Here is a 22,500-nt window from a genome sequence, read left to right on the forward strand (position 1 = left end):
TGTCTGAAACGCTCCGTCTGACTCTTTAGCTGACAGCAGGAACTAGCGTGAAAAACAGTGCAACACTAGGGTCAAACAAATCGCATTGCTTATATGGAATATATGTAAGTTGTGTTAAAGTTGTGTGCGCTGTCACCATTTTAAAAGGTGTGTATTTAGCAAAAAGTGCAACCTGTAAAGTTAAAGCTAGAGTGACTTGTGACATCATCAATACACTCAAGGCTGGCTCCATAGATCCCATTGGTTGGGTATGGTACAGTGCAGCGGCCTGGAGCAATGACCAATCAGGCAACCAGGGTCTATTGGATCTCACCACTAGGGCTTTTTTGTGGACACTTTTAACCGTGCCATACCACCCCGCTCCGATTTTGGTTTCTATGATATTTTTTTATGGGCCAAGCCGTGCTGAGCCACGCTCGAGATGGACCTCCTCCAGAGTGCGGCCAAAGCGCACAAGACCCGCCTCCAAGCGAGCTGCCCAAATGCGGCCAACCCGTGACGAGCGCCCTCCTGCCCCTCTGCTGCGAGCAGAGCGATGCTAAAACCTCACGTCTCTGTGCTGGAAAGTGGAGGGAGAAAGAGGGTTTTCTAAGCCTCTCTGTGTTTTAGCTCTAACTGAATCTCTGTGATTTGAGGTTTAGTTTCTCTCCTGTGTTTTGCTTCGTACTTTCAGATATCTGCTTTGTTTTACCGTTTCCTCATCGCTCTGACCCGTGTCAAGTTACTGCCGAGCGGATGGAAGCATTTCCTGCTGCCACTCCTTCATACTCAAATCTTTCCACTGACTAACGGAAAGCATTTATTTTACTTGTTTCATTTTATTTTGAAGGACTTAAAAGGAAATGCAATATTTATCCACGGTTTCCGTTGTCACTTTTGGCACAGCCATATCGATGCTGCCGCTGCTTTGCGACTTGAGACAAAGGACACACCTTCAGCCCTGTTATAATGGAAACAAATCCAAGCCACGCTGGGCGAGGCCACTAACCATATACTAACCACCAGGTTCACACCATACGCCGAAGCAACGCTCAACCTACGCTGAACCCACAAGTTTCATTTAGGCATCCTTGTTAACAGGCGAGTCCGTTCACACCACCCGCGCGCGCGTGTCACGCTGAAGCCACGCTCACGCCTTGCTCAAGCGATCGTTCAGGATTCAGTCCTATTTTCCAGGCGTGACGCGTGACATTTTGGCCACGTTTAATACAAACAATACCAACATTGTAAACATCTATATGACACAAAATATGGAAAAACATATAACACAATTAGAGAATGTAGAATTACTATTTTGATCATATAGTCTGTTATCTACAATACAATTATTCTCAGATTTGCAATTGCATCCCAATCTCACCAAATGGGCGTCTGTGGCGTTATCACCCAGAGGAATGCAGTGAAACACTTTAGAGCTGTGTGGTGTTTGGTGTCTGCAGTTTGACATCAGAGGAAGATAAACAGTAACTCGAGTCTGCTTGTATTTCCTCAGCTGCCTTCAGACGGGCCGGGTGTGTGTGTGTGAGTGTGTGTGTGTGTGTGTGTATGTGTGTGAGTGTGTGTGTGTGTGTGTGTGTGTGTGTGTGTGTGTGTGTGTGTGCGTGTGCGTGTGCGTGTGCGTGCGTGCGTGAGTGTGTGTGTGTGTGTGTGTGTGTGTGTGTGTGTGTGTGTCTGCGTGCGTGAGTGTGTGTGTGTGTGTGTGTGTGTGTGTGTGTGAGTGTGTGTGTGTGTGTGTGTGTGTGAGTGTGTGTGTGTGTGTGTGTGTGTGTGTGTGTGTGTGTGTGTGCACACATGCGTGTGTGTGTGTGTGTGTGTGTGTGTGTGTGAAGGTAGGGGGAGGGGCACTGGGAGGGGGAGAAAGCAGGTTAAAGGTAGGTGTGGAGGTGGGGGGCAGCTTATCCAAACAGACTGGACTCAGCTGGGGCTTTATTGGCAGAAAGTGGAACATCTGGGTCCTGTTTCCTGTCAGGAGGAACCAGGGACTTCCAACAAGCAGCTGTCTGATGGGAAGGAGAAGCGACTTGGGCTGGGCATCAGTTACAAAATTATAATACCAATACCAGTATATTATTCAATATTCAACTATATTGAGGGGGGGCACATTGTCAGTTAAGCTAAGGGCCCAACGGCCGGACATTTCCCTGAGCTATTATCTTTTTCTGCTATTATTATAGGCTATGTGCACTTGACACAACGCGCCACCACATCTTAAAAAAAAAGTTTATGTTACTTAACACATTCACTGCCAGCCGTTTTTTTTTAACTGTAGGTAGCTTCTGCCAGAGGTTTTTTTTGAGGATTCTGGCTCATTTTACAAGAGCCGAGGATTATTTTCTGCTTGGACTTTGTGAACACAAAGTTCACAAAAGTACTAATAGAATGTGTGCTTTCTCTGTCTAAAAGAGTTAGTTTGTAGAGTTAGTAGTTATGTAGATATTAGCCGTTGAGTACAGCATGGTTTCAGCGTCTGAGACTGAAAGCTGAGATAATCGCAGTTTTGTGAAATTCAATCAAACAGGCAGAACAGTCACTTTAACCATTTATTTTTGGCATCAGTGAGATATCAGACATCTAAACAATATAGTTCTGAACGCCCTCTCCTTCAAACTCCTCCCTCCGTGGGCGTGTCTGGTGGCTTTCAGCAGCGCGTTTGTCACAAGCAGTTTCTACTGCCTGTCTGAGCAGTGAGCAGCCTCCCTCCCTGGGAGTGTGGATGGGGCTCACTCGTTTCTTGGGTTTGAGAGCTTTGATGAAGCTTTGTGCGATTCTAGGCTTTATGCTGCGTGTTTCAAAGTGTGTTTTCCACCCAGTCTATTTTTGGAACCCCCCACCGTTGTGCGCCCGTGTGCGCCAGCGTGAAAGCGTTTTCGCCTACAGTATGAGAATGAGGCTCGTTCGTTTCTGGGTTTTCGGTTGAGAAACCCCAAAAAAACGGGGTTTCTTTTGCGATTGTGGTCTTATTTATGCTGCGTGTTTCAAAGTGTGTTGCACCCATAATCTATTATGCAAATTTGCAATCCCGCAACGCCAGCAATCAGCGTGAAAGCGAAAGCGTTTTTGCCAATCCATTTTACAGTAGGAGAATGGTTTCATCGCGCGTTCCCCTGCAGTTTTGGCTCAACTTTTTCTAGAATGGAGTGCACTGTCGCCACTTAGTGGGTCGGTGGAATGGGTTGTACACGTTCGGTGGCTCCAATATTTTTATAGGAGACGTGGGGGGCGTTGATCAACGTCCCACCGTCAAAATTTTTTTTTTTTTTTTTTTGACGACTCAACTCGTCATTGGCAGTCAACCGTTGGATTTTTTTTGACGACTCAACTCGCCATTGGCAGTGAACGTGTTAACACATTCACTGCCAACAGTTTTTTCAATACTGTAGGTAGCTTCTGCCAAGGTTTTTTTTGAGGATTCTGGCTCATCTTTCAAGAGCCGAGGATTATTTTCTGCTATGACTTTGTGAACACAAAATATCTCAAAAGAACTAATAGAATGTGTGCTTTCTCTGTCTAAAAGAGTTAGTTTTTATCATGTTCTGTTATGTAGGCATTAGCAGTTGAATACAGCATGGTTTCAGCGTCTGAGAAGGAAAGCTGAGAAAAATGCATTTTTGTGAAATTCGATAGAACAGTCACTTTAACTATTTATTTTTGGCATCAGTGAGACATCAGACATCTAAACAATATAGTTCTGAACAGTAATTTCCTCCATAACAGCACCCCCACCCCCCTCTCCTTCAAACTCCTCCCTCCGTGAGTGTGTCTCTGGTGGCTTTGCAGCGTTTGTCACAGGCGAGTCTCTGCCTGTCTGTGCTGCCTGGCTGCTGGCGGCCGCTCGTCGGGCGAGTCTGGATGGGGCTTGTTCGTTTCTGGGTTTTTTCGGTTGTGAGCTCAGCTGGGATGAAGCTGCGTGCGATTCTGGGCTTTCTGCTGGTGTTTCAAAGTGTGTTGCACCCAGAATCTATTTTTGGAATGCCCCACTGCCAGCTCCCAGCGCGAAAGCGAAAGCGTTTTCGCCAATCCATTTTCATGAGAATGGCTTCCTCACGCTGCTGTTTTTGCTCGGCTTTCTCTAGTCTGGAGAGCACTGTCGCCACTTAGTGGGTCGGTAAAATAGGTTATACACATTCAATAGCTCCCATATTTTTATAGGAGATTTAAAAGGGTTTGATCCACGTCCCACCGAGTTAACTCGTCGACGGCAGTCAACCGTTGGATTTTTTTTGACGAGTTAACTCGTCGACGGCAGTGAACGTGTTAATTGCAAAAGTTGCTATCGATAGCCTCGTGGTCCATGAAAAATACGCAGATGTTGGTCATAAGGACTTTTTATCATCCTCTATCCCAGTAATACTCAACCCAAGGCTCTAGAGCCACATGTGGCTCCTTTATGGGTAGTTGTGGCTCTTTTAAGTCCTACTTAAAATACATAAATAAATAAAAAACTAATAAAATAATGGGAGGAAAGGGACTTTATTTTGGATTGTGGCTCTTTCAAAACTTTTTTTGTTTGTCAGTGTGGCTCTTATTTAGCAAGCAAATGAAACGATACCGTGGCATTTTGGCTGCTGTCGACATCAAGACAAAGACAGGGGAGAGAGAGAGAGACAGAGGAGAGAGAGAGAGACGCACAACACACACACACATACACAGAGGGGGAAAGAGAGAGAGAGACACGTGAGGTGGGTGCACTAGTGGACAGACTGGTGGACACTCTAATGTAATATGAATGGAACCGTGAGCTCGTCCGCGTGACCGGTAACTACATGTCCACCACAGCTGTCAGCAGAACATGGACAGTATCAGTCCCGAGAGGACGGGCACATGGACAGCTGCGGACACCACGGACGAGGAGCCTATACTAGTTTCTGGAGTCGCTTGGACCAGGACGTGTGAAGAGGGAGGGAGCGAGTGAGGAAGAGAGAGAGAGAGAGAGAGAGAGAGAGAGAAGCAAGTGTAGATCTTTCAGGTAAACCACTGTGGGATTAGTGAGAACGTTGCAAAGAGGAGACGAGAGCTATGAGTGCTCGAGGAGAACTAGGGTAGTTTAAATCACGGTTCTGCCAAGGGGCTTGAAGTGCTCGGATGTTGAGAAAAAAAAGAAAGTCCTGGAATACCTTGAAAATAGCCCCTTTTTATGCCTCCGCCGGCGATAGCCAGGCCGGAGGCATTATGGATCCGGGTTTTCCGTCCGTACGTCCGTACGAGGTTCGTTAACGCGATATCTGAGGAACGCCTTGACGGAATTTCATCAAATTTGCCTTAAACATCTACTTAGACTCAAGGGTGATCTGATTAGATTTTGGTGGTCAAAGGTCAAAGGTCAAGGTCACTGTGACCTCTCAAACGCCATTTTCAAGCTTCTTAACACATTATCTCAGGAATGCCTTGACGGAATATCATCAAATTTGCCTCAAACATCGACTTGGACTCAAGCATGAACTGATTAGATTTTGGTGGTCAAAGGTCAAGGTCACTGTGACCTCTCGAAAGCCATTTTCAAGCTTGTTAACGCGATATCTCAGGAATGCCTTGACGGAATTTCATCAAATTTGTCTCAAACATCGACTTGGACTCAAGGATGAACTGATTAGATTTTGGTGGTCAAACTTCAAGGTCACTATGACCTCATGAACGCCATTCCCAAGTTTGTTAACGCAATATCTCAAGAACGGCTTGATAGAATTTCTTCTGATTTGGCTCAAACATCGACTTGGACGCAAGGATGAACTGATTCCATTTTGGTTATCAAAGGTCAAAGGTCAAGGTCACTGTGACCTCTCGAATGCCATTTTCAAGCTTGTTAACACGATATCTCAGGAATGTCTTGATGAAATTTCTTCTAATTTGCTTCAAACGTCCATTTGGACTCAAGGACATTTTGGTGGTCAAAGTTCAAGGTCACTGTGACCTCACACACCCAATTTTCAAGCTCTGTAACGCAACATCTCAGGAGCGCCTTGACGGAATTTCTTCCAATTTTCCTCAAATGGCGATTTGGACTGTAGAATGAACAAATGGCGGAGGCATAAGTCTGCGTTGCGGTCGTTCTAGTTTAAACAAGGTGCTTAAAAGTCCTTGAATTTCACATGAACCACATAACGCTGTCTGTCACGTCTTATATTTTGACCAAAGTTGGTATTAAAAAGACAAAAGGCGCTTACTGAGGTATGAGCATCTGTTGAATCTGCAGCCTTTTTGTCAGCACGATAATCTTCACAAAGGTGGACCACTTTTATGACTTTTGATGCCTAAATGTGCTTCAGATTTTCAGAAAAAGTTTAAAAAGTCATAAAAGTGGTCCTCGTTTTGTGAAGATTGTCATGCTGACAAAAAGGCTGCAGTTTCATATCTTTTTGTTAACCACAGACCTTATGATCCAACATGCTATCACTTCTGGACTCTTCTTCTTCTCCTTCTGTGATGTTTTATGGAAGTTGGCATTCTTGATGTTGCATTACCGCCTCCTTCTGGATTTATCCATCCACTGTTTCCCTACATTCTGTATAAACCCGATCGGTTAACCTACTCCTGGACTCATTATTGCGGGGCTCTATTCATAGTGAATGCCGCCTGTTCAATGACAACCTAAAACTAACGTCACCGCGGTGCAAATGTCCTCTCTTTAAATTCAGCATCTGTTTTGGGTCATAGCCTTGACAAGAGGGAGGAACAGAGCAGAGGAGAGAGAGAGAGAGGGAGAGAGAGAGAGAGAGAGGATTCCATGCAGCACTGCATGCACACTCAAATGCTTGAAAAAGGTTACCCCCCCCGCCCCCCCCAGAGACAGAGCGAGACAGAGGAGACACACACACACACACACACACACACACACACACACACACAAACACACACACACACAGATACAATACCTTGACTAAGTACAATAATTCTGTTGTACTGTCATTGACACACTGCTGCTGCACAACTTGCCCTGACTGCACCTTATACTGACAGACTGTGCTATTGTATTTTATTTTATTTTATTTTATTTTATTTTATTTTATTTGATCTCTATTCTATTGTGTTTTACACTGTTTGCCTTATCTATTTACTTCATACGCATCACATTTTTTCTGTTTATCTTATTATGTACCTACTGTTTACTTGATTTGTACAGTACACACACACGTGAGTCACTCACGAAATATCTTGACTCTTGAGTGTTGATGAGCTGTTGTCCCTGCAGGCGACCCTCCGGAGCAGAACCCGTGCTTCACCGGACGGCACGGCTGTGACATCAACGCGGCGTGCCGCGCGGGGGACGGCCTGACTTTCACCTGCCACTGCACCCACGGCTTCGCCGGGGACGGGCGCACTTGCAACGGTAAGCCAGCAGGCCCATCTCCTGTCTGGGGCTGTAGGGGACAGTGAATCCAGGTGTTCGGAAGAGGTCTCCCATGACCTCCTCTAGAACCCGCCCCGGGTGCCCCCTGGCGGACTACGAAGTCCCCTTCCGTTATGGGGCACTCTTCTGGCTGGTTACCATGGGCATCTATGCCGACGGGTGTTTCTCTTGACTCGTAGTAGCGCGTTGACTCAGGATCACTGGTTAAAGTGGTCGATGTAGTTGTGCCCCCTCCGTTCCAAAACCCCTTCCTGGTGACATCACCGCTGGGAATGTCATTCCTTGCTGCTTACCGTCACCGATGAGGTCATCCGATGAGGTCATCATATCGATGATGTCACTCAGTGACATCATCCCTCCTCATTGTGATGTCATACATACCCTGATGATATCACTATTTGCAGTAGGCCGGTAGGTCCAGGGGACCCGGCTGGCCGGATTGGGCCCCTTGGCAGACCATCCCGCCGCGAATAGGCACCTGACAGGGAACCTTTCTAACACCAGGACTATATCATGTATATAAATATATCATAGATAACGATGAGTTACTAGAGAACACTGTTACTTGTTGTTACGTAATGTGGAATGAAGTAAGTAAAAGAGATTAAACTAGAGATGAAACGGTTGGAAAATTGCATATCAATAAAGAAAAAACATTGCATGGATGCATAACTGGGACGTATCCTCAGTGATGTACCCTGGGGTCATAGGATGTTTCGGGTCTCGCAACATCATACACCCTCGCCCAGGTGACCCAGCCGGGGCTGGCCAAGCCCCAACTTACGTCCCAGTAGCTACCCACAGTCAGCCCTATAGGGAGGGTCGAAGGTGGTCATGCGGTCAGGGCCACTCAATCCGCTGCTCCGGAACTACTCTGCCGGGACCGGGGAGGGGGGAAGGGCTTTGGTACGTAGAGGGACCGGGCTCTGTGGGTTGCCACCCGGCCGGGCTCCTCCTTCGTCTCACCAGGTCTACGACCTGTGCGCTGCACCAGACTCCCCCGCTCCAAACATGTCATTCCGAGGTGATGGTATCTTGGTGGATACCATGCAGTACCAGTACTTGGTGGCACTGTAGTCTCCACTTGCGGCTTGAATGGCCCTGACGATTATAGTGACCAAAATATCATGGTTAGCCTATACTATCGCCGTATTGTTAAAATGTGTTGAAAATGTTAAAAGTGCTGATACTCACTGAAATAATTTCATAAGGCTGTGCACCTGCATCTGGGAGGCTGTTGCTAACTTTAGTTGATGATGGACAGCAGTATTTACTGTGTTTTTCAAGGCGCTGTAATCACGGTAACACGGTAATTAATCCCCGTAACACGGTTTAAATTACCATGAAAATTTGAATAATTTACTCAAAATTTAAAAATAGAGCTAAAAATACAATACAACACACTGTGTACCACCCAGGTAGTGTAATAATGTGCACTTTATATTCATAACTTAGTGAACAAATTGAGTCAAATCTACTGAGTGTGTTACTGAACGCACTGACATAAAAAGTATTCTTATTGTGTCACTGACCACACGGCTGTGCAAAAAAATCGATATGGCGAAATATCTTGATATTTTTCTGAAATATCGATACAGTATTGTGGAAAAAAGTATCGTGATATATTGCCGTATCAATTTTATTGCACAGCCCTACTACTAACTACTCAGTGTGATGTACCACTTAACTTGGGGGTGCACAAAAAGAGTAACTAATGATTAACTAATGAGTAATCAATCAGTCGTTATGAGTTTTTTGCGCTCAATGACCGATTCCTATAGTTAATCAGAAACTACTCATGAAGAAAATGTATGTCTATTCACAGATATTAATGAACTACATGTAGTCATTATCTAATGACTAGTGGAGCCCTGAGAGTTAGATCTGGAACACACTGGTCTCCAAAGCCTCCGGGACACACTCAAATTAATCATAAATCACTGATATCACTTATGTATAGAATTGGTGACATCACCAGAGAGTGATCCATTCTCTATACATCACGTCCCTCCTGCTCTGTGATTGGCAGATATTGACGAGTGCCGGGAGACGCCTGGGATCTGTGACATCAACGCCGTCTGCAACAACCAGCCAGGGACCTTCCGCTGCGAGTGCCTCGATGGCTTCCTGTTCGCCAGCGACGGCAAGACCTGCGTCGGTACGTCCACACCCATGTGTGTGTGTGTGTGTGTGTGTGTGTGTGTGTGTGTGTGTGTGTGTGTGTGTGTGTGCGTGTGTGTGTGCGTGCGTGCGTGTGTGTGTTCACACCAGTGTGGTAGTACTCGAGGGACTCAAGTCAGAGTCTTGACTTGGACTTGATGCATTCATTCATTTTGTCTGGGAAGTTGGAGACTCGAACTCGGACTTGTTAATTGATAGTTTTTGCAATAGGCCCTAATAATTTGGCATAAGATATTGATAGCTAATATTAATACTGTGATATTATTCAATTTCGTGCAAGGCCATGTGAAAAAAGGTTACTTAATACAAAGTCAGAATACTTCAGTCTTCAAGTGTAAACATAGCAAAACTTTAATTACCTATTAAAATACACTGTAAAAAGGCAAAAGGGGAGGTGGAACAAGTACAAATGGTCTTACAGGTCTCTAAGATCAGCAGCTTGGTTTGTGCTGGGCGTCGGTCTGCAAGGTCCCTGTGGAGCTCTGGTGTTACACTGAAATCTGCTGCATGCACAGGTGAGCTGGCTTACGTGCACTCAAGGTGGTGATCAGTTGGTGACATGTTGACTGACAGGCAGACTCCTCCCCCGTACCTGTCTGTCATCCAAACAGAGATTTAACAGCATGCACGTGTTCCACCTACATGCAGATTCTACTGCTCATGTTCAGTCATTCCAGACTTGGACTCAGAGTCAAGTAATGGGGAGTTGAGACTCGACTCGGCCTGGAGATTCAATTCAATTCAATTCAGTTTTATTTATAGTGTAAAATCACCATGAGACATGGTCCCGAAACACTAAAGTGACAGTTAAAGAAGACATCATAAAACAGTACAATACATGATACAGTGCATGATCAGGTTGAAAGAAGTCAAGTAAAAGCAGACAGTATGAGCGCTACAGTAGGAACAATACATTTAAAGGGAAGGGTGTTAAAACACAGGTAATAAATCAATCACAATGAGAGAAATACTAGTAAAATAAAATAAAGTGCACTATCAAATTTTTTTCATTTTTTATTTAACCTTTATTTATCCAGGTTAGCCTCATTGAGAATAAGAATCTCTTTTTCAAGAGGGACCTGGCCAAGAAAAGCAGCATACAATTACACAAGTTGCAGACGCCACAACAAACATCTCATAACATTACAACACTACATGGTACACACACACATTCAGTGATTCATAAAAGCAAGTTAAACTATGAAGAAAAAAAACAGTTGCAACTTTCACCGTCCTCCCTACCTTTAACCATTGTTTTAAAAACATTTAATGAGACCAGCTCCTGCAATTTCAGGTCCTTCTGGAGCTCAAATAATATAATATGCTTGTGAGAATAAGTACGTTTTAAGTTTTGAAAATAATAGTTTAAGTTTTGAAAATATCGATGGAGCCAGCCTCCCTAACTGACCGGGGAAGCTGGTTCCAGAGATATGGAGCACGATAGGAGAATGCTCTACTTCCTGCTGATTTTGTCTTAATATTTGGGACGGTAAAGATAATGACCATCCTGTGAATGGAGGGGGCACGTGGGAGTATATGGGATGATGAGCTCAGATAAGTATGGGGGTGCAAGCTTGTGTAGAGCTTTATAAGTTAGTAGAAGCACCTTAAAGTCCGATCTGGCCTGAATGGGGAGCCAATGAAGACTGATTAAGACCGGGGTTATATGATCGAAATTCCGAGTTCTAGATAGTATTCTAGCAGCTGCGTTTTGTACAAGTTGTAATTTCTTAGTACTACAATGTGGTAGACCAGAGAATAGGACTTTGCAGTATTCCAGTCTAGATTAAACAAAGGCATGTACCAAGGTTTCTGCATCTGAAGCACCTATAAAGGGACGGATCCTTGAGACATTACGAAGATGAAAAAATGCCGTCTTAGGGCCTGTGTCCACCTAGCGTCTTTTTCCGACGTTAAACGCTGGGAGTGCGCTGGGGAGCGCTGATCCCAGCGCACAATATACAAGGAAGCAGTTTAAAACTAACCTTAGTTCAGTGCGGTAGTAGCTTGATAGCTGACAGCTAGCAAGCTAACAACACAGGTAGGCTACGCTATTAAAAGCAGTAAGCACAACTCACCAGAAATATTAAGTGTCTAGCCAATCTGCTCCCACAATTGCGCCTTTCTGTCTCTGTTGCGATAGTTTCTCCATATGATTAGTCAGAAAAGGAGCACCCAACACCAGCGTCTTTCTGAAAAGTTAAATTATTCTCAGCTGGGAGCGCTGGGAGCCGGCGCACAAAAACGCCGGAGCGCTCTGAAAATAGACGCTGGGTGTAGCGCACTTTGTCTAGACGTCCGTGTGCGCTCGCATACGCTCTCCCCCCATTGGAAACAACTGAAAAAAGACGCTGGACCTGAGGAAAAGACACTAGGTGGACACAGGCCCTTAGTACTCACCTTAATATGAGCGTCAAATGAAAGAGAAGAGTCAAAGGTCACACCAAGGTTTTTCACTAGTGAGCTAGGAGTAATTATGCAGCTGTCAATATTTAGACTAAGGTCAGAGAGGAGTGGTGTTTGGGCTTTTGGACTAATAACTAGTAATTCAGTTTTATTGGCGTTCAGTCGTAGAACATTTTGAGACATCCAATCTGTAACAGCAGCTAAACATGATTCAAGATTTACAATTTGAGAGCGCTCATCTGGTCTAATTGGTATATAAATTTGAGTATGAGATAGTGACTTGACTCTAACACTGGTTCACACAGCTGTGCGGGTGGGTGGAGTGTGTGTGTGTGTGTGTGTTGTTTGAAGAATCCCCTGTTGCACATACAGATGTTCTGCGAGCCACAGACGGAAATAAACAATAGTGTTGTTGTGTAGTGTGTAGTGTTGTGTAGTGTATTGTGTAGCATGTAGTGTGTAGCGGCGTGCTCGGGTGTCTGAGCCTTACATTGTTCTTTGTTGGACGGTCGGCTGGTCTGACTTCCTGTGTCCGTGTTGCATCTGCTTATAGACCAACATCAAAATGACTTTGTTTGACAAGTAGAATGAATGTACAGGAAGCGATGTTTTTTTCCTACGGATGGCGAAGGCATGACCCGCCCTTCTCTGCCTCTGATTGGCTGACTGCACTCTGACTGCACTCGGCTGCTCTCGCCTGCTTTCCAGGCGAGCCAGAAGTCATCTCAAAGAAGCCTATAGGCTATTGTTTCATTCAATGTCAAGCGGAAATGTTAGTGACGTTGCAGTGAAGTTGTTTATTTAGATTAGTTCATTTCGTCGGCTACTTTTTAGTCTTAGTATTAGACCTTGTTAGTTTTTGACATATTTAGTCAACCTCATCCTGTTTTTATTTAGTTAAGTTTTAGTCGACTAAAAGTCTGAGCATTTTAGTCTCATTTTAGTCTAGTTTTAGTAAACGAAAACTGTTCACATTTTAGTCTAGTTTTAATCAATGAAAACTGTTGAATCTGCTGATGCGCTTGCACTAGTAAGGCTTCGTTCACACAGGGCACCTATGCCTCGCCTTGCCTCAACCCACGCCTACAGACCTTGGGCGTGAACCTATCACGCTTTTGCGATCACACTGGACTAGGGATGTCGACCGATAACCGTTTAACCGATAACCGACCGTTTCAACATTAACCGATTAATACTATCAGTTAAACGGTTAAAAAAAATGTTGCACGTGCCCTTTAACGTGCCATGCCATGTGGGTAGGCGGAGCAAATGCAGCGAGACGCGTCAGGGCAAAGCGAGGAGCAGAGCACCAAATGAAGCGAGCAAAAAAGAGCAGCGTGTGGGATCATTTCACCCAAAAAAATGATGAGGTGACTTGCAATATCTGCAACACTGGACGCCTATTCCACGCTGAACCTGAGCCGAGTCACAAGCGCTTCTCCTCTCTCCCGAGTTTTTTTTTTTCACATGTGGTCCCGAATTATCATGGGTAGGTAAAATAAATCTGATATATTTAATGTGCTATTGATGCTGGATATCTCCTTCTTGGGTGACTGCTGTCATAGAGAACTGGATGCTGTTGTGCTAAGTGGATTCACTTTTCATTGTCCATCTTGCTTCTTCGGTCGCTATTCTCTCTCCTGAAGATTTGTTTACCGATGGGGAGAAAGCCCCACATCATAGCCACCTGTCAATCACTCTCTCTCTCTCTCTCTCTCTCTCTGCTCAACGCTGTTGTAACACCATTTTATTTTTAAATTCAGTTGACTTTGCCAATTCCCACAGATATTGTCGCGTTTTTCCTTCATGGCCTTCACGCACCTTAAAAATAGAACTCACGCCTTAACGATAAAATCGGCGCAGCTCAGGCGAGGCGTGGGTACACGCAAGGTTTACGTTGAGGCGCCCTGTATACACAGCCTCATTGACTAAAAAAGACGCCTATTTAAAAGCGTGGGTAAAGGCGTAGGCAAGGCTTGGGTGCTGTGTGTGAATGCCAATGCCAACTCTTTCCCAAGGAAAGTAACTAATGCTGACTCTGCCCGCCCGGGCCAGTGTCGGCGTACGCCAGTAGCAATGACAGGTGACCTATTTTACAGTCCTTGCTCAGCCCGCAGCTGAGGGGAGAAGGAAGTGAGGCTGGCTGTGCTGTGCTGTGTGAAAAGCACTCAGACCTCTCTGGATATAACGATGTAGACAAGCAAGTAGCTGTACATTTTGGGAACACGGTGCCTCATACACATATAGATAAGATACTTAGCTAAGACTGGGCGGGTTCTGTTGTAACTGCCATCTTTGTAAATGTGTTTTTAAGACAGCTAAATGTCAGCTATCTATGATGCTGCTGCTGGAGCACAGGAAACTGAACTACTGCATTGAGAGGGAAAAACAGTCTATAATTAGTGTTAATTTTCTCATATTTCTTTTTATTTAGTCTTAGTCCTGTGTCAAATTAGCGGGGTAAACCAGCCCGTCACGTTGATTTGATTTATTGATTTATTGATTTTGCACTGTAAAGACAATACATGCCAAGTGTATTTCACCTGGAGGGGAAATTAATAAAATACAATACATATCAGTGCTTGGAGAGGTAAGAAACCCTGGAAGGGCTTATCGAGAACCTCACCATGTAGAATATATATATATATATATATATATTTCTAAAAAATATATATATTATAACCAAGGAGATAGTACAAGTAATAATACATAGATAGTACAAAATAAAAAATAAAATAAAACAAAATAAACAAACTTATTTGAGCAATACATCAAAAGAAATAAAAATTACAATGGCAACAGAATTTTTTTTTAGCACAATTCCATTGAGGACAGATGTTCTTTTAGTTTTCTTTTGTAGACTGGTAGGGAGGGTGAGCTGTCCATCAGGTGGATGTAGTTGTTCCATAAGATAACACCTTTGTATTTGATGGATAACTGCCCTCTGGTGGTACGACAAAGTGGAAGATGCAGGAACTTAGATTGTCTAGTAGATCTGGAGTGAATGTTTGAATTTTTAAGAAAATAATGTTGAAAATGATATGGAAGTGTGTGACCCTGATACTGAACCTTGAAAAGAAAAGTACATGTTTCCACAATGTTTATGTTATAAACAGTCAATATTTTTAATTTAGAAAATAAGGGGGCAGATGTGACTGTGGACTTGGAACTAGTGGCTATTCTAATAAAACGTTTCTGAATTAAATGGAGTTTATGTAGGTATGTAGGATAAGTGCTCGCCCATTGCAATAAGTTAGGTATGGATATACAAGACTATAATATAACATGAATATACCGGATCTGTTGAGGTATTTGTGGACTTTTCTGATAATTCCCACAGATTTAGACTTTTTTTTTGACACCAAATCAATGTGTTCTTTCCAGGAGCATTTTTCGTCAACAATTACCCCCAAGAAGCGAGTGGAATATACTCTCTGGATTTCTATTCCTTCAATAAATACTTTAGCATCATCAAATTTCTTCCTGCCAGCAAAGATTATATAATTAGTTTTCTTTACGTTTAAAGACAATTTGTTTAATTGAAACCATTTTGAATAGGCAAGGGTCCCTATCGTTGCATCGGCGCTGTTTCTAGGCCGAACGCCTGGCGCAGCTCAAATCAGTGGGCGTGGACCAGCGCAATTGATATCGTCGTGCTGGCGCTACACGCAGCCTAAAGCATTACAACCACGCCTTTTAAGCGTAAAATTATGCACCGTCATGCTCATTGGATAACTGCAATAAACGAATCGCACGCTTGCCTTTTTAGCTCCAATTCCAGTGATCCCGCAAAACCAGACGAAAGCCAAACGCTCTGCCCCCCCCCCCCTCCCTTCATCCAGTCTGTCCATGTCTGCATTATAGGCTATTATTCCATATTATTATGCTTCTCAAACCAATCTAACTGCAGTTTCAATACTGCAAGCATGTAAATACACTACACTATAGCAAGATCAAAGTGAAAATAATGTTCTAAACGCATCAGCTAGAAAAATATAGCCTATTAGATTGGTGAAAGTTTGTCCAGAAAGATATCATTTTCTCTCGCCTGCTGCAGGAAGGATGATGCACATAAATATAGCCTACATTATGTAAAGTCATTGCATAAATGTGTTTTTATTGTAAAACTAAATGTGGAGTAGGGCCAAGTTATTGGAGCGGACATCACAGTATAGCAGATGACAGTAGAAGCTTCCGAAGCGCGTTCCGCTGTCACTTATCTAAATCACGTTAAATCCACACAGGGTATATATAGGCTCAAGAGGACATATATGTTTCACATAGGGTGGTGTTTCATTTCGATGTTTTATTTGGTCCAATATTGAAATCTTCTACAATTGCAGGTTGTCTTACCATTACACATTATTTTAGATCTACCTTTTATATCTATTTCGGCTCATTTGGTTGCTATTTAGTAGCGAAATGGAGGACCCAATTGCATGCTGGGACAGGGACATTCACAGGCAGTAAACTTACAACTGCTATTTCCTATGGGAAGCTGGGTGCTGCTATGTGTTGTGTCTGTCTGAGTGAGGAAGTCAGAGAGAGAGAGAGAAGGGTGACAGAGAAGCGGCAGAAGAGCACTGGCGCACTGAATAGGCCTGGTTTTCAAAGGCGCAAAGCGCTAAATTTAGGGGGGGTGCGAAGATAGCAGTACGCCGAGATTTAAGGCCGACACGCCCACTTTGGCTCATTCTGGGACTGCGCCACGCCCATTCGGCCTAAAGCGCATTTGGCAGCGTAAAGCCATATTGATATCGTCCCAAAACAGGCGCAAGGCACGTTTTTTTGCGTTTAAGGCCCGTTTTAGCGCCGAAGGCCTGTGGGAGAATAGGGCCCAAGGAGTCCAGAGTTAGCTTCAGTAATGAGGGTTTTAAAGTGCTTATGGGAAAGAAAAAGATTAGTGTAATCTGCAAATAAAATAGAAGATATAGAGCTAGATACAACGGCAAGATCATTTATATAAATCAAAAATAATAAAGGGCCAAGAATTGAACCTTGTGCCACACCACAAGTCATAACAGCTTTGTTAGACATACAATTACCAAAATAAACAAATTGGCTTCTATTGACAACATAGCTCTTAAACCATTTATAAACATCACCTTGAAAACCATATCTGGACAATTTTAACAGTAAAACATCGTGGTTCACCGTATCAAATGCTTTAGACAGGTCAAGGAAAATGCCCAATGCGAACTCATTTTTGTCTAATGCAGAGGAAATTTGGTCAATGAGGTGTAATGAAGCCATGTATGTTGAATGTTTTTTTCGGAAGCCATATTGATGGTTGTACAATATATTGTTTGAATTTATGTGTTGGAGGGTTCTAATGTATACAAGTTTTTCAAGGATCTTCGAAAAACATGGTAATACTGAGATTGGGCGAAAATTTGTAAAAACGCTTTGATCGTCTGCTTTATGAATGGGAATGACTTTGGCTATCTTTACGTCATTCGGAACAATGCCAGTTTCTAGTGAAAGTGAAAAAATGAAAGTTAGTGGTTTGATAATGGAATATTTTACCTCTTTTACAAGAGTTGCTCTGATATCATCATGACCTGCTGCTGATGGTTTGAGTTGATCTATAATTTTGAGTATTTCATTTGAATCAGGAGGATCAAAGCTACTAAAAGAAGAAAAACAACCATCAATATAGTCAAGGGGGCTTCCACTTGGGGTAGGATTTTTTTCCTCCAATAGTGGGACCCACATTCACAAAAAAATCATTAAACCCACATGCAATCTCATAAGGATTTGTGATGGTTTTCCCTGCTTCAACAAAATGACTTGGTGGTTGTAGTAATGTGTTTTTTCTATTCAGAAGCTGTTTAATAGTTGACCATGTTTCTTTAATGTTATTGGAGGATTCTTTAAATTTCTCACTATAGTATTTTTTCTTTGCTGCTCTAATAATATGATTAAATTTATTTTTATACATTTTGTAATTAATTTGGTTCAGGGGAGTGGGATTATGTACAAATTTCTTATAGAGACAAATTTTTTTCTTTGAGGACTTCTGAATCTCACTAGTAAACCAAGGCTTAGAAAGGTCTTGCTTTCTGGCTTTCTTTGCTGTAACTAATGGAAAACATTTATTAAGAATAGAATTAAAGGGTTCAATAAACGCTTGGTATGCACGGTTTACATCAGTTTGGGTATACACACTCTCCCAGGATAGACCATCAATTCGTTTTTTAAATGTAGTCATATTTTTTCCATTAAATTTCCTGTAAGTAGCTTTACCAGCAAATTGTTTTTCCTTTTTTTCCTCTATAAGGGACAATTGAAAAACAGGGAAATGGTCTGAGATATCCACACAGAGTGTACCTGAACTGAGCACTTTATCTCCTGAGTTAGTCAGAATATTATCTATTAATGTAGCAGATTTATCTGTCACTCTAGTGGGTTCAGTGATAATGGGATAGAAGTAGTTGGAGTATAAATTATTCAAAAAATCCAAAGTTAATGAGTGTGTATCACTTTTGAAGAGATCTATATTATAGTCGCCGAGGATATAGGCCATTTTACCTTCTTTATTTATTAATTCCAATGTATAGGTCATACTGTCATTGAAATGATCAATGTCAGTATCTGGTGGGCGATAAACACATCCAATTATTATTTTCTTGTCACTTCTAGACAGAGTTATTTCAATAAATGTAGACTCGATGTCCTTAGTTTCTGTTTTAAGCTTAAGGTCATCTCTGTGAACTCAAGCGGCAAGCTGTTTAGAAATGTTTTTTTTTTTTTTTTTTTTTTTTTTTAGGAGCTGTTTAGAAATGTGATATTTATGACGATGTATGTCACGACGCGGCGCGCAGGTACAGTGTTTGTTTTGCTCCCTTCTACTGCCGCTGTGAACTCACATTGCATTTGGTTCTGCGAGACTGTCTGGCCCCAAGGCCTGGGAGGGTGTTAAGCAGAAGCTGCAAAGCGGAAGAGCCAATCAGCGACTGCGCTGTGATTGACAGCGCAAGTTGGCCAATCAGGAACGCCACTAGCACTACACTAACAAAACAATAATGGCCGACTCCTTGCCTGATCGTCTCGAGGAGTAATGTCAGCGTTTGTCTAGTTTAAACAGCCATAAAGTGCAGTTATTGCAGAAATAGACTCAATAACAACAATTAAACAAGTACAGCAGTATCGCCGCAACCGCAGAGTTTCTCGGCGGAAAACATGTTTTTGCCATTCTCCCGACTGGATTTGGGTTTGACTGGGTCTGACAAGGCAACTACGCCCGCCCATGCTCCCACCCCTGCTAAGGACTGGGTGAAGAGTTGGGGCCAGAGCGTCACGCAGAACCAAATGAAATGTGAGTTCACATGACGGGCTGGTTTACCAGGCTAGTGTCAAATGTCCTTGTTAGTTTCTATCATATTTAGTCAACCTCATCCTGTTTTTGTTTAGTTAAGTTTTAGTCGACTAAAAGTTTGGGTATTTTAGGTCGCTTTCACATAAGCTGTTTAGTCCGCTTTAACCGCGGCAGAGTTCGTTTCCTCGGATAGTACGGTTCGTTTGGGATGGTGTGAAAGCGCAAACAAACTCTGTTGCGGAACAAACAAACGAACTCTGGCGCGCTTGAAAACGTGGGTCTCGGTTCGCTTCCAAGTGAACCCTGGCGCGGTTTGTTTGTTGTGTGAAAGCAAAACGGACTAAACACAAGAGCGCCAGTGCATCTGATGCACTCATGCAGTGCATCATGAGTAGAAGATTGGAGAAGGGAGCAAAACAAACACTGTACCTGCGCGCCGCGTCGTGACATACGTCGTCATAAATATCACATTTCTAAACAGCTCCTAAAAAAAAAAAAAAAACATTTCTAAACAGCTTGCCGCTTGCCTATCTCCTTCAGCACGTAGGCTACTCAACTCATGTTCAACAGCTTGCTGTCTCATCTGCTGCAAATTTTCAAATGTATTAAAAGGATAAACCCCTTGAGATGAACCATCTCGTTTTCGAGGGGGTCCTTAGCACAAATATACAGAAAGAAAACAGGTGTTACATAAAACAAACAACATACAAATACACTCATACATACACATAAGAAGCACTCCCAGGCCTAGCCACTCCCCAACCCCTTAGTCCCCAAAAGATAGCATAATATATACAGTGAGAATGCATACTGTAAGTGTACACATACCCAGAAAGGTGAATTTACATGCATGATGTATCGTGAGCAAGTTGTTTCAAAATCTCAAACATAATTAGAAGCAGGAGCAGGTTGTTTGAAGATAAGTGAGGAGAGATGCCTTGAAGGAAGGAAAAGATGTGATAGATCTAAGTGAGCGAGGCAAATTGTTCCAGTCAGATGGAGCTTTAAAGGTAAATGCACAACGTCCAATTTCTTTGTGAATTCTAGGAACGAAAAAGAATGGATGCTCAGCATGCCTGAGACTATATGATGATCTATATGGAATTAAGGTGGTGTTGCTCCATGGTTTGTGTGTTGCGGATTCACTTGTCTTGTTCAGTCAGCCCTCAGCCAGGCAAGAAGCCTGCTGAAGAGGAGAGATTTTCCTTCTCTATTCTGTCCAATAGAGAGTGACTGTTTCGACCATGTGACATTGTTCAGAAAGTTTGGTGCGTTTGTAAAATTGCTGTGTGAAAGAGAACCAGACCAAATGAAAATCACAACAATGTTGCAACTTCACCCCCCAGAATCGCACCGAGTCCACCAGCTTATATGTGAAAGAGACCTGAGTCTCGTTTTAAGGTGGGCTCCGACTACAGGATTTTCGGGCCGATTTATTGTCCGATTTACCCCTCCCGAGAATCGGAGGAGAAATCTGGCCTGGCAGCTTGCCAAGCTTGGTCGGGCCCGATGTTCAGCACAGATGATCTTGTAGTGTGAGCGGTTTGCAGATCCAATCTTAAGCCTCCCGATCTGCTCACAGCCTCATCGGGGCCGTCCTGATCATATCAAACATGTTTGATATTTAGGACTGAAAATCCGTGCAAATACATCATCCTGCTGCTGCGCGAGACTCCCGTCATTATCGTTAATTGACGCGGCTCATTTGATGTGCTGCACTGCAGGCATCAGATAGGCTACCAAATACCAACAGCACAGAACCATGAGTATTTTGCGGAAAATGTCACTAATTTATATCACAATGAATGACCAATGAATAAAAAGTTGTTATATCGTAGTTTTGAGCCCCTGCCAGTCAGAGGCTGTCCTACCTGTCTATCGAGCAGTGTGGGGAAAAAAGGCATTGTTGCTGCAGGAAGCAATCCAGTCTATCCAAACTTTTGCAGATCTCATGACATGCAGCAGGGGAATATATTTTGGTAGCCCATGTGTTTGTGTTCTCACTTGTACAGACAATATAGAGTTGCGTTGTTTACACGCTTGTTAAACTGCCGTGAGATTCATTTGTTTGGGGAGCATATGCGAGACGGGCTGAAAGAGGAAAGAGAGAGAGAGAGGTGGGGTGGGGCGGAGCGCTTTGGTGGCTGGAACCCCATTTGACGCTCCAAAATCGAAACAGCTTTAGAGTATTGCCCGGTCGTCAAGGTAATTATCCTCCCGATAATCGTAATAATATCCTGTAGTGCGTGGTGCGCCACATTTACAAATCTTGTAGTGTGTGCATGTTTGAGATTCTACGGAAGATAATCTGGGAAGATTCTCCTGTAGTGCGTGTCACAGCCAGATTTCAAAATCGGCTAGGATTGTCAGAATCCTGTAGTCTGAGCCCACTGAGTGTGCGCGCGTGTGCGCGAGCTCCGTTTCCATGGATACGTGACTGAAAACATGGTGAACTGACCAGACAATCAATCAATCAATAACCTTTATTTAACCAGGTAAAGTCTCATTGAGATTAAAATCTCTTTTTCAAGAGCGACCTGGCCAAGAGGGCAGCATAAAAAACAATGTTACAACAAAAACACAAGCAATACAAACAGAGAAATACATTCAACATGGGAGAACAATTTAGGGGCAGTTACAATGATCAAGAGTATTTTCCTCTCGATCTTTCAAAATGGCCTTAAATTCCCCCAAAGTTACCAGCTCTGATAACTTCAGGTCCTTCTGTACATTATTCCAGGACGAAGGGGCGGCATATTTGAAGGCCTTTTTGCCTAATTGGGTTCTAGCTCTGGGGACTAACATCTGAAGAGTATTGTGAGAGCGTAGACCGTATTGATTTTGTTTTCTACACATGTAAACAGACAAATAGGCAGGAACTAGCCTAAGAAGAGATTTATATATAAAGCCAACCAATGTGTATGTCTGCGGGCATACAAGGAAGAACACTGGGCAGTAGTGTACAGAGTACAGTGGTGCATGAGATTGCCACAACCAGTGATAAAACGTAAAGCACAGTGGTAAACAGTGTCCAATTTCTTCAACCAAAGACAACCGCGAACACCGAACAAGCACGGATTGAACATGTTGAATCCGGGCGAACATCACCGAACATCGCCGAACACGAACAAACAAGGACAGACAGCTATGGCACACCAAACGAACATCTACGGTGTGTTCGTGTTCGTTCGTGTTTGTTGGAGAATGTTCGATTGGTGTGGCCATGGGCTTTAGTCTCGCAGTGCCTCCG

The 22,500-nt window shown here is 43.3% G+C and overlaps 1 protein-coding gene across 1 annotated transcript in view; it reads left to right on the top strand.

Annotated features, from left to right (window-relative positions):
* Positions 1-22,500, top strand: part of LOC310775906 (nidogen-1-like) — a gene marked incomplete at both ends in the record, with an annotated part of 144,759 nt that overhangs the window by 59,110 nt on the left and 63,149 nt on the right. The window contains 2 exon segments of the mRNA XM_083636030.1: positions 7,187-7,324; positions 9,375-9,503. Of these exon segments, the coding sequence (XP_083492156.1) occupies positions 7,187-7,324; positions 9,375-9,503 (267 nt within the window).

This window comes from Poromitra crassiceps (genome assembly GCF_964638095.1).
Source record: "Poromitra crassiceps genome assembly, chromosome: 4".
Classification (NCBI taxonomy): domain Eukaryota; kingdom Metazoa; phylum Chordata; class Actinopteri; order Beryciformes; family Melamphaidae; genus Poromitra; species Poromitra crassiceps.